This window comes from Hyla sarda, chromosome 8 (assembly GCF_029499605.1).
Source record: "Hyla sarda isolate aHylSar1 chromosome 8, aHylSar1.hap1, whole genome shotgun sequence".
In the NCBI taxonomy this organism is placed as follows: Eukaryota; Metazoa; Chordata; class Amphibia; order Anura; family Hylidae; genus Hyla; species Hyla sarda.
In genome coordinates, this window is record NC_079196.1 from 123,451,899 (window position 1) to 123,465,038 (window position 13,140).

Below are 13,140 nucleotides of genomic sequence, written 5' to 3' on the forward strand. Positions count from 1 at the left end.
AACACCTTGTTACGTTCCCTGAGGGGTCTAGTTTCCAAAATAGTATGCCATGTGATTTTTTTTTGCTGTCCTGGCACCATAGGGGCTTCCTAAATGCGGCATGCCCCCAGAGCAAAATTTGCTTCCAAAAAGCCAAATGTGACTACTCCTCTTCTGAGACCTGTAGTGCGCCAGTAGAGCACTTTTCACCCCCCATATGGGGTGTTTTCTGAATCGGGAGAAATTGGGCTTCAAATTTTGGGGGGTATTTTCTGCTATTACCCTTTTTAAAAATGTAAATTTTGGGGGAAAACAAGCATTTTAGGTAATTTTTTTTTTTTTTTTACATTTGCAAAAGTCATGAAACACCTGTGGGGTATTAAGGCTCACTTTATCCCATTTTACATTCCCCGAGGGGTCTAGTTTCCAAAATGGTATGCCATGTGTTTTTTTTTTTTTTTTTGCTGTTTTGACACCCTAGGGGCTTCCTAAAGGTGACATGCCCCCCAAAAACCATTTCAGAAAAATATTCTCTCCAAAATCCCCTTGTCGCTCCTTCCCTTCTGAGCCCTCACATGTTCTTGGGTCTACAAGAACATGTGAGTGTAAAAAATGAAGATTTTGAATTTTCTCCTTCAATTTGCTGCTATTCCTGTGAAACACCTAAAGGGTTAAAACACTGATTGAATGTCATTTTGAATACTTTGGGGGTGTAGTTTTTATAATGGGGTCATTTATGGGGTATTTCTAATATGAAGACCCTTCAAATCCACTTCAAAACTGAACTGGTCCCTGAAAAATATCGAGTTTGAAAATTTGGTGAAAAATTGGAAAATTGCTGCTGAACTTTGAAGCCCTCTGATGTCTTCCAAAAGTAAAAACTCATCAATTTTATGATGCAAACATAAAGTAGACATATTGTATATCTGAATAAAAAAAAATGTATTTGTAGTATTTCCTTACAAGCAGAAAGCTTCAAAGTTAGAAAAATTCTAAATTTTCACATTTTTCATCAAATTTGGGGATTTTTCACCAAGAAAGGATGCAAGTTACCACAAAAAATTACTACTATGTTAAAGTAAAATATGTCACGAAAAAACAATCTCGGAATCAGAATGATAACTAAAAGCATTCCAGAGTTATTAATGTTTAAAGTGACAGTGGTCATATGTGCAAAAAACGCTCTGGTCCTTAAGGCCAAAATGGGCTTGGTCCTTGAGGGGTTAAGTACCAGGGAGCAAACGGGTTAAAGGGGTACTCCGGTGAAAACCTTTTTTTTATTTTAATCAACTGGGGCCAGAAAGTTAAACAGATTTGTAAATTACTTCTATTAAAAAATCTTAATCCTTCCAGTACTTATTAGCTACTGAATACTACAGAGTTCTGTGCTGACATCATGACCACAGTGCTCTCTGCTGACACCTCTGTCCATTTTAAGAACTGTCCAGAGTAGGAGAAAATCCCCAACATTTTAGAAAACATATGCTGCTCTGGACAGTTCCTAAAATGGAGATGTCAGCAGAGAGCTTTCATATTCATCTATATACAGGGTTGCATGAGGGCTCATTTTTTGGCACCATTATCTGTAGTTTTTATTAGTACCACATTTGCTTACATGTGACTTTTGGTCACCCTTTATTGTTTTAGTTTTTTGGCATGTGAAGTGTCCACAAATCAGCAATTTTGAACTTTGGTATTTTTTTTATGTTTCGTTCACTGTATAGGATCATTAAATGTAATTTTTTAATTGATTGAACATATCTGCATGCGGCAATACCAAATATGTTTATTTATTTAACTGTTTTACATTTTATTTATTATTATTGACATTTATTAAAACTTTGTGTTGAAATATATTTAAATAACTAATACTTATTAGTGCTATGCATAGGCATAGCAATGATCCCCGTTATCTGTGATCTACTTCTCTAGTCTGCTAGAAGGTCAACCAGAGAAGAAGAGCGCAGTTGCCGTCCGGAGCAGGTGAGAGGAACTCCGCCAGCCATCTTAACTCATCAGATTACAGCGATTGCACTGCGGTTGGTCTGATGAGTCCCCCTGGATCAGGATTGATTACAGCTTCCAAAGGGTTAATGGCGGACATCAATGGGATCACTGATGTCCACCATTATCCTTGAGGTAGCCGCTGCTGATAAATTGAGGTTTGTTTGGGAGTATATTCTTGAAAATAGGATCCAGACTCCCCAATGCACTTCAAGTGCTATTCTTATCTGTACGTGCTTATGAAATTGAAAATGAGAGTCTCTGTCTGGCCTACAGATGTTTTGGGTAGGAGAAGCATTTCTTAGTCTGCTTCAAGGTTCGCAGTGTACACTTTTTTTTTTGGGTTGCAGGATATCCTTTTTGTAGAAAACAAGATCTTAAAATTTCAGCTTGCTTTTTATGATCTTGGTACAATTACATTAAATTCTTTGATACTGGCTAAAGGGGATTTTTTTGTGTCCAGCTTTGACATTCAAAATTATGAGTGTTCTTATCAAGTGCCAGGGTAAATTTAACCCCTTAAGGACTCAGCGTTTTTCAGTTTTTGCATCTTCATTTTCTCCTCATCACCTTCTAAAAATCATAACGCTTTAAATTTTGCACCTAAAAATCCTTATGATGGCTTTTGTGCCACCAATTCTACTTTGCAGTGACATTAGTCATTTTACCCAAAAATCCACGGCGAACCGGAAAAAAAAAATCATTGTGCGACAAATTGAAGAAAAAATTTAATTTTGTAAATTTTGTGGGCTTCCGTTTCTACGCAGTGCATTTTTCGGTAAAAATAACACCTTATCTTTATTCTGTAGGTTCATACGGTTAAAATGATACCCTACTTATATAGGTTGAATATTGTTGTACTTTGGAAAAAATCATAACTACATGCAGGAAAATTTATATGTGTCAGGATTCGGCAGGCTGGAGGTGGATCCTCTGTGTCAGAGAGGGATTGGTGTGAACCGTGTCGGTGGACCGGTTCTAAGTTGCTACTGGTTTTCACCAGAGCCCGCCGCAAAGCAGGATGGACTTGCAGCGGCGGTAGCAACCAGGTCGTATCCACCGGCAACGGCTCAACCTCTCTGACTGCTGAGATAGGCGCGGTACAAGGGATTAGACAAGAGCAGGGTCGGACGTAGCAGAAGGTCAGGGCAGGCAGCAAGGATCGTAGTCAGGGACAACGGCAAGAGGTCTGGAACACAGGCTAGGAACACACAAGGAAACGCTTTCACTGGCACAATGGCAACAAGATCCGGCAAGGAAGTGCAGGGGAAGTGAGGTAATATAGGGAAGTGCACAGGTGAAGACACTAATTAAAACCCATGCGCCAATCAGTGGCGCACCGGCCCTTTAAATGCACGCCGGGGCAGCACAGACGGGGAGTGAGTCTGGTAAGCGCGTCGGGATGCGCACCGCGAGCGGGCGCGTCCCGCATTGCGAATCGCATCCCGGCTAGGGACATTATCACAGCGCACCCGGTCAGCGGGTCTGACCGGGGCGCTGCGAACAGGAGAACGCTGTGAGCGCTCCGGGGAGGAGCCAGGACCCGGAGCGCTCGGCATAACAATATGTTAAAAATTCTCATCTTCTAACCCCTATAACTTTTTTACTTTTCCGCGTATGGGCCGGTATGAGGACTAATTTTTTGCGCCGTGATCTGAAGTTTTTATTGGTACCATTTTTGTATTGACCGGACTTTATGATCGTTTTTTATTCATTTTTTCATGATATAAAAAGTGACCAAAAATACACTATTTTGGACTTTGGAATTTTTTTGCGCGCATGCCATTGACCGTGCAATTTAATTAACAATATATTTTTATAGTTTGGACATTTTCGCACGCGGCGATACCACATATGTTTATTTTTATTTACACAGTTTTTTTTATGGGAAAAGGAGGGTGATTCAAACTTTTAATAGGGGTTAAATGACCTTTGTTAACTTTTTTTTTCACTTTTTTTTTCACTTTTTTTTGCAATGTTATAGCTCTAGCTATAGCTAACCATAGGGAGCTATAGCACTGCACACACTGATCTCTTATGCTGATCCCTGCAAAGCCATAGCTTTGCACGGATCAGTCAGATATGGGCTTGATTGCTCAAGTCTGTAGCTCAGGCTTGGAGCAATCAATCGATGATCGGACGCCACGGAGAGAGGTAAGGTCTCCTCCGCCTGCGTCCCAGCTGATCGGAACATCGCGATTTTATCGCGATGTACCGATCAGCCCGACTGAGCTGCCGGGAACCGTTTACTTTTGTTTTCAGACGCGGTGGTCAACTTTGATCGGCGCATCTGAAGGGTTAACAGCGCACTTCACAACGATCGGTGCCACACGCTGTTAGCCCAGGGTCCCGGCTATCGTTACACCGGGAGCGGGCTTAGGGCGTACATGTACACCCTAAGTCCTTAAGAGGTTAAGGCCCCAGTTGTTCATATAAGGTGTTCCCCAAAATGTTTGGCCACCCTGTTTAGAGTTATGACCATCTTTCTCGACCTCCAATCTCGACCTCCTATCCTGACCTCTTATCCCGACCTCCTATCCCGACCTCCTATTCTGTCCTCCTATCTCGACCTCATATCCCATCCTCCTAACCCAACTTCCTATCCGGACCTCCTATCCCGTCCTCATATCCTCATCTGTTATATGTGTACCAGGTATTGAAATATCTCCAGCCGTACGGAAGTTATGTGGGAACATACATTTCCCATTGATTTGCATGGGACTTTAAACAAAAACCCGACCCTCACAAATGGGGGTAGTTAAGGGTTAAATTAACTATCCTATTTTTTAAGTGGACATATAAGTAACATGTGACCAAGTATTATTGAAATGTCTCCAGCAGTACGGAATTTATGTGGGAACAGACATTTCCCATTGATTTGTATGGTACGCTGTCCATTTTAGGACAGCATCAGCCGTCAAGCTGTACCTCGCTCATCCTTCAGCCAAAACGGCATCCCGCCTCCTCCGTCAGGCGTCAGGCAAAACCTTTGTCCCGCCTCCTCCCTCCTCCGTCAGGCATCAGGCAAAACCTTTGTCAGCTGTACCTCGCTCATCCTTCAGCCAAAACGGCGTCCCGCCTCCTCCCTCATCCGTCAGGCGTCAGACATAACCTTTGTCATCCTTAAGTCTGTCATACCTCAGATGAAAATAAAAGTGCTGAGTCAGCAGAGCTTCGGCAGACCTGCCAGCACAGACAGTGTGTGATTGGCTGCTGCCAGCAAAGATACTGTGATTGGGATAGGGGATAAGATGTCAGATCGCCGCGGTCCCGCTGCTGGGGACCCCGGGGATCGCCGCTGTGGCACCCCGCCATCATTACTGCAGAGAGCGAGTTCGCTCTGTGCGTAATGATGGGCGATACAGGGGCCGGAGCAGCGTGACGTCATGGCCCCACCCCTCATGACATCACGCCCGTCCCCTTAATGCAAGTCTATGGCAGGGGGCGTGACGACCTTTGGATAGGGGATAAGATGTCTAGGGGCGGAGTACCCCTTTAAGGGTGGATTTTCGAAAAATCCTTTCTTATTCCTTGTCTATGTCTTAAAAACAAAATTTGTGCAAAAATTCAGGTTTCTAGGTCCAAGGGTTTAGGCTGGGCGTTGATGAGTCAGTGAGGAAAAAGGATGAAGACCCAAAATGAGTGATACATTTGAATATAGGGAGCTAATGTCCAATGTCTGAAACATTAAGTTGTCATCTTATTGGAGATTCCTTAGATCCTTAATCAAACTAGTTGAGTCCTTTAAATACAAGGGGTGAGTCATGACAATTTCTTGCAAAAACAGGTCAATGTAGTAAGATAGTTGGCTTGTAAGGGACCCAATTCCTGAGATGATCAGTCTGTCAAGGGGACACTGTAAATTCTTGGGGCTTTTTGGAAAGTGGTAAAAAAGTTAACTTTAGTAAGGCAGGGTTCACAACATGTTTTTGCAATACAGTTCCCGTATATGTTTTCAATTTGAAAACCGTAAGGAACCGTATTGAAAACCATATGAATTGGCTCTCCATTGAAAACCATAAGCCAAAAGATGCATCCGGTTGTGTCCATTTTGCATCTTGTATGGTTTTGTCAGTTTTTTTCCTGTACCCAAAACTGTAGCCTACCAAGCTTTTTGGTCCGGGTGAAGGACTGTATTGAAACGTATGAGTTTTTTTTTTTTTTTTTTACATGGGAGTCACTAGGAACCGTACAGAACTGTATTCAAACAAGTGAAACTTTATTCATAATGGAGTGAAAAGTTAAAAATGTATACTTTTTTTTTCTTTAAAAAGGGATGCAACTGAACATCATTTTTCAAACCGCATACAGTTTTCAACCGTATACGGATTTAAAATTTGTACACACGTTTGATACAGTTTAGTTAGGTTTCGAGGAATCAGATTTATTTTTATCAAAAACCTTATATGGGAACTGTAGAGCAAAAATGTGGTGTGAACCCAGCCTTAGCCCCTTTCTTTGTTGTTGATGATTTCTTCCATGTACAATTTATTTATCAGCTCCATATATTCTTTGCTATGTGTGGAAGTGAGATCAGATTCAAGAATGTCATAGTAGGCCGTGCCTGAGAGGATTATCAGAGCTTCTGCTTCATAGTCACTTCTATCCTGTAGAACCACTCCTCCTCCTTTGTCTGTATTGTGAATTACTATGTTATAGTTTTCTTTCAACGTCTTCAATGCGCTTTTTTCTGTGCTGCTTTGATTTTTGCTCTGTGTATGGAGTTTTTTTTTGATGATAGACTGGAAAAAAAAAACTCTATAAAGGAGACTTTATAATGTATATAGATGTGTCCTTTATGGTGGTGGGGATATAAATATGGATTTGGCTTTTATATCCTTGTGGATGTAGAAAGAAAATGTTGACTCTGTACTTCAATTTTTTTTGTTCAAAATGTATATTTAAAGGCATACTCTGCCCCTAGACATAGTATCCATTATCCAATAGGATATGGGAGAGGGAGTGACATGTAACCACAGCCTTCATGCCACCCTCCAAAAGAAATTAATTAAAGGGGCGTGGCATGATGTGACATCACGACCACTTGAACATAAATGTTCAGAACACTGAGGTGCCGGCCCGGAGATCGCGGAGGTCCCAGAGGCCAGACCAACACAATCAATCTTATGCCCTATCCTTTGGGGATAAGATGTCCAGAGGCAAAGTACCCTTTAAGGTTAGTTTGCAGATGAAAGAATTTAGGTCCAAAAACAAATCAAATTAATTGCTTCTTTGGGTTGGGCAAAAAGATAGACCTTTTCTCAGTAGGGAGGTTTTTGGGTCTGTCAATTAGTGGGTTAACATTTTTTTATTGCTCAACTTTGTTCTTCTTTGGAGTTTGTAATGGTTTCAGAAGGATGCCTATGTTTCATTGTTCCTCCTTGGCATTCTCTGATCTTCCTTTTCTGTTTGTGAACATTTTCTGTGTCCTAGTTAGTGTGGGTCTGTGCGGTACACTACTCAAAAAAATAAAAGGTACACTTAAACAACACAATGTAACTCCAAGTCAATTACACTTCTGTGAAATCACACTGTCCACTCAGGAAGCAACACTGATTGACAATCAATTTCACATGCTGTTGTGCAAATGGGACAGACAACAGGAGGAAATTATAGGTAATTAGCAAGACACCCCCAATAAAGGAGTGGTTTTGCAGGTGGTGACCACAGATCACTTCTCAGTTCCTATGCTTCCTGGCTGATGTTTTGGTCACTTTTGAATGCTGGCAGTGCTTTCATTCTAGTGGTAGCATGAGACGGAGTCTACAACAAGTGGCTCAGGTAATGAAGCTCATGCAGGATGGCACATCAATGCGAGCTGTGGCAAGAAGGTTTGCTTTGTCTGACAGCGTAGTGTCCAGAGAATGTAGGCACTACCAGGAGACAGGCCAGTACATCAGGAGACATGGAGGAGGCTGTAGGAGAGCAACAACCCAGCAGCAGGACGGCTACCTCCGCCTTTGTGCAAGGAGGAACACTGCTAGAGCCCTGCAAAATGACCTCCCGCACAGACTCCATGAGGGTGGAAACAGACTCCATGAGGGTGGTATGAGGGCCCGACATCCCCAGGTAGGTGTTGTGCTTACAGCCCAACACCATGCAGGACGTTTGGCATTTGCCAGAGAACACCAAGATTGGCAAATTAGCCACTGGCGCCCTGTGCTCTTCACAGATGAAAGCAGGTTCACACTGAACAGACGTGACAGCGTCTGAAGACACCGTGGAGAACGTTCTGCTGCCTGAAACTTCCTCCAGCATGACCGGTTTGGTGGTGGGTCAGTAATGGTGTGGGGTGGAATTTCTTTGGGGGGGCCACACAGTCCTCCATGTGCTTTCCAAAGGTAGCCTGACTGCCATTAGGTACCGAAATTAGATCCTCAGACCCCTTGTGAGAGCATATGCTGGTGCGCTTGGCCCTGGGTTCCTCCTAATGCAAGACAATGCTAGACCTCATGTAGCTGAAGTGTGTCAGCAGTTCCTGCAAGAGGAAGGCCTTTATGACATGGACTGGCCCGCCCGTTCCCCAGACCTGAATCCGATTAAGCACATCTGGGACATCATGTCTCGCTCCATCCACCAACACCACATAGCACCACAGACTGTCCAGGAGTTGGCTGATGCTTTAGTCCAGATCTGGGAGGATATCCCTCAAGAGACCATCTGCCACCTCATCAGCAGCATGCCCAGGTGTTGTAGGGAGGTCATAAGGGACACGCAGAGGCCACACACACACTTTTGAGCCTCATTTTGACTTGTTTTAAGGATATTACATCAAAGTTGGATTAGCCTGTAGTGTGGTTTTCCACTTTGATTTTGAGTGTGACTCCATATCCAGACCTCCATGGGTTGATAAATTTGATTTCCAGTGATAATTTTTGTGGGATTTTGTTGTCAGCAGATTCAACTATGTAAACACAAAAGTATTTCATACGATTAGTTCATTCATTCAGGTCTATGATGTGCTATCTTAGTGTTCCCTTTATTTTCATGAACAGTGAATTTTTTTCAACTGTTACCCATTGATCTTGGGGGCAATGGGGGTGTCGGTCTTTAAGAGCTAAAGTATAAAAAAGAAATCTGTGATAGATTGCTCTGGGTTGATTTCAAGTCTTTATGATGGAGCATTCTCTGTCATGCAAATATGGAGGGGGAGAACATTTCATTTAGGGTGATTGTAGTTTCCCCACTACCACAGGTGTCGCCTGGAGATTCCAGTTAAGCAAATTCTTGATATGTCAATATAGACTGTATTGGAGAGTATTGAGAATTAAGTCCTGTGTCTCAACTATAGTGATATCATCCAAATTGATGGTGGTCTCATATGTTGAGATCAAAGATAGCAATCCTGATTGTCCAAGGTTCAGATTGATTTCCAGAACCTACTGATATTCTATGATATAACCTAATTTCTGAGCTTATTCTTTTACTTTCTTTGTATGTATGGATTACTTGGTTGTTACCAACATCTGGCCCCTTTGAAAATATTTAGTGAGAAAAATGGTGATGTGCTCAATAATTATTTAAACTGCTCTATGTCCTCACCATACCATGTTTATATATTATTTCCTTTATTTATGGGTCAACTTTGAATTTGTTTTGTCAATTTGAGCCTAAATAGTAGTACACAAATACCATACTATTTAATAACATAATCTTGATGTGGATAAATTATTATAGACAGTACAACATGCGTATTATTTTATGTCATTTTACACAGTGTTTTTACATGGACCTCAGGAAGGCACAAGTGTGTACTGAAACGTGTTGTCCCGATCACTCTATTTACTCTGACTAGTTTATTACTAGTGTTGAGCGGCATAGGCCATATTCGAATTCGTGATATTTCGCGAACACATGGACGAATATTCGTCATATATTCGCTAAATTTGCATATTCGGAATATTCGCGTTTTATTTTCGCATATTCGGAAATTAGCATATACAAAATTTGCATATGCAAAAATTCGCATATGCGAAAATTCGCACGCCAGTCTCACAGTAGTATTAGAGCCTTCTTTACACCACACAAGCTGGAAGCAGAGAGGGATGATCACTGTGATGTGTACTGTGGGAAAAAAAAACGAATATTCGTAATTACGAATATATAGTGCTATATTCGCAAATATTCGCGAATATGCGATATTCGTGAATAAAATTCGCATTGCGAATATTCGCGAGCAACACTATTTATTACTTCTAATAAACTCTTAACCTTTTAAAGGGGTACGCTGGTGGAATTTTTTTTTTAAATCAACTTGTGACAGAAAGTTAAACAGATTTGTAAACTAATTCTGTTTAAAAATCTTAATCTTGACAGTTTCTGACATTGACAGTGTCAGACAGAAAAGAAATTCAAAAAGAAAAAACTTCCTCTGGAGCATACAGCATCTGATAAGTACTGGAAGAATTAAGATTTTTAAATAGAAGTAATTTACAAAATCTGTTTAACTTTCTGGCACCAGTTAATTAAAAAAGGATTGTTTTCCACCGGAATACCCCTTTAAGTCTCTGTGGTAACTGAATTTAAGGAAACTGACAGCAGTACCTTAAAAAAAATTGCTTGAAATTTTATTACAAAGTTGTTTTTTTAAATCTGAAATTTTAACTCCTTTCTGCACCATACATCATCTGCACAATGTTGCTGTCAAATTTTTGTATCTCCAGGGCCAAACTTACAGTTATGCTAAAGCTTAAATGCAATTTTACTTGACCTTTACCTCCTTTTTCTTTGGTCTGTTCTGAAATAAATTTCTCTAGCTTGGCCCTCAGAAGAATTTCAACACCGTATTTGCCATTTGTTCCATTATCCACAAGAATGAAGTGAGAATGATTGTTATCTAGGCAGGAAAGACTTCCTTGATTTTCCTCATCTATTTGGTACTGAGCCGGAAATAATCCCTGAAGAAAAGAAAAAGATGTTGTCCAGAAGTGCAAGTAAAATGTAATAACATTTTATGTAAAAAAAAATTCACATTTTTTTACTTTTTCATTTTACATTTTTTGTACTTTTTATGTCCCCATAGGGGACTATTCATTGCAGTTAGTTGATTGCTAATACTGTTCAGTGCTATGTATAGGACATAGCACTGATTAGTATTATCGGTGATCTTCTGCTCTGGTCTGCTCGATCTCAGACCAAAGCAAAAGACCCCGGGAGCCAGCCGGAGCAAGGTGAGGGGACCTCCGGCCGCCATGCTGGATGATCGGATCCCCTCGGCAGCGCTGTGGGCGATCTGATCATCCATTCAAAGCACCGCACTGCCGCAGATGCCGTGATCTGTATTGATCACGGCATCTGAGGGGTTAATGGTGGACATCCGCGCGATGGCGGATGTCCACCATTACCGGCGGGTCCCTGGCTGCTGATAGCAGCCGGGACCTGCTGCGCATGACGCGAGCACTGCTCCGGTGCTTGCGATCATGGTGGTGCGTAAATATACGTCATGGTGCATTAATTACCACGTCACCATGACGTACATTTACGTCCATTGTCGTTACGGGGTTAAGGGGGCGGGTCGGGACGTCACGAGGGGTCGGGGCCATGACGTCACAATCCTCCGGCCCCTGCATCGCCAGTTATCAGGTATGGACTCCCACGATAGGGGATAAGATGTCTAGGGACGGTGTAACCCTTTAAGGACACAGCCAATTTTATTTTTCCATTTCACTTTTTTCTCCTTGCCTTTTAAAAATCATAAATCTTTTACATTTCCATCCACAGATCCATATGAAGGTTTTTTTTTTTGCGCAACCAATTGTCCTTTGTAATGACATCACTCATTTTACCAAAGGCAATATGGCAAAACCATAAAAAATATTATTTGTGTGGGGAAATTGAAACGAAAACTGAAATTTTGCTAACTTTTACAGTAAAAATTATGTTTTCTTTATTCCTTGGGTCAATACGATTAACATGATACCCATGTTTTTATACTTTTCTATTATTGTACTGCTTTTAACCACTTAACCCCTTAAGGACCGGGGTTTTTTCCGTTTTTGCATTTTCGTTTTTTGCTCCTTGCCTTTAAAAAATCATAACTCTTTCAATTTTGCACCTAAAATTCCATATGATGGCTTTTTTTTTGCGCCACCAATTCTACTTTGTAATGACGTCAGTCATTTTGCCCAAAAATCTACGGTGAAACGGAAAAAAAATCATTGTGCGACAAAATTGAAAGAAAAAACGCTGTTTTGTAAATTTTGGGGGCTTCCGTTTCTACGTAGCACATTTTTCGGTAAAAATGACACCTTATCTTTATTCTGTAGGTCCATACGATTAAAATGATACCCTACTTATATAGGTTTGATTTTGTCGTACTTCTGGAAAAAATCATAACTACATGCAGGAAAATTAATACGTTTAAAATTGTCATCTTCTGACCCCTATAACTTTTTTATTTTTCCATGTATGGGGCGGTATGAGGGCTAATTTTTTGCGCCGTGATCTGAAGATTTTAACGGTACCATTTTTGCATTGATAGGACTTATTGATCGCTTTTTATTCATTTTAAATGATATAAAAAGTGACCAAAAATGCACTATTTTGGACTTTGGAATTTTTTTGCGTGCACGCCCTTGACCGAGCGGTTTAATTAATGATATATTTTTATAATTCGGACATTTACACACGCGGTGATACCATATATGTTTATTTTTATTTTTATTTACACTGTGTGTTTTTTTTATGGGAAAAGGGGGGTGATTCAAACTTTTAATAGGGGAGGGGTTAAATGATATTCATTCACTTTTTTTTTTCACTTTTTTTTTTCAGTGTTATAGTTCCCATAGGGACCTATAACACTGCACACACTGATCTTCATCATTGATCACTGGTTTCTCATAGGAAACCAGTGATCGATGATTCTGCCGCTTGACTGCTCATGCCTGGATCTCAGGCACTGAGCAGTCATTCGGCGATCGGACAGCGAGGAGGCAGGTAGGGGCCCTCCCGCTGTCCTGTAAGCTGTTCGGGATGCCGCGATTTCGCCGCGGCTATCCCGAACAGCCCACTGAGTTAACCGGCAGCTTTCACTTTCGGTTTTAGCCACGCGGCTAAAGGGTTAATAGCGCGCGGCGCCGCGATCGGCGCTGCGCGCTATTAGCGGCAGGTCTCGGCTTCATTATGACGCCGGGCCCGCCGTGATATGATGCGGGGTAA

General features: G+C 41.4%; 1 protein-coding gene across 2 annotated transcripts in view; it reads right to left on the minus strand.

Annotated features, from left to right (window-relative positions):
- The window catches only part of TRPM2 (transient receptor potential cation channel subfamily M member 2), a 577,304-nt gene that overhangs the window by 342,361 nt on the left and 221,803 nt on the right, over positions 1-13,140 (minus strand). For both annotated transcript variants that reach the window (XM_056536782.1, XM_056536781.1), the window contains exon 7: positions 10,700-10,880. In XM_056536782.1, coding sequence (XP_056392757.1) covers positions 10,700-10,880 — 181 coding nt within the window. The remainder of the gene's footprint in view (positions 1-10,699; positions 10,881-13,140) is intronic.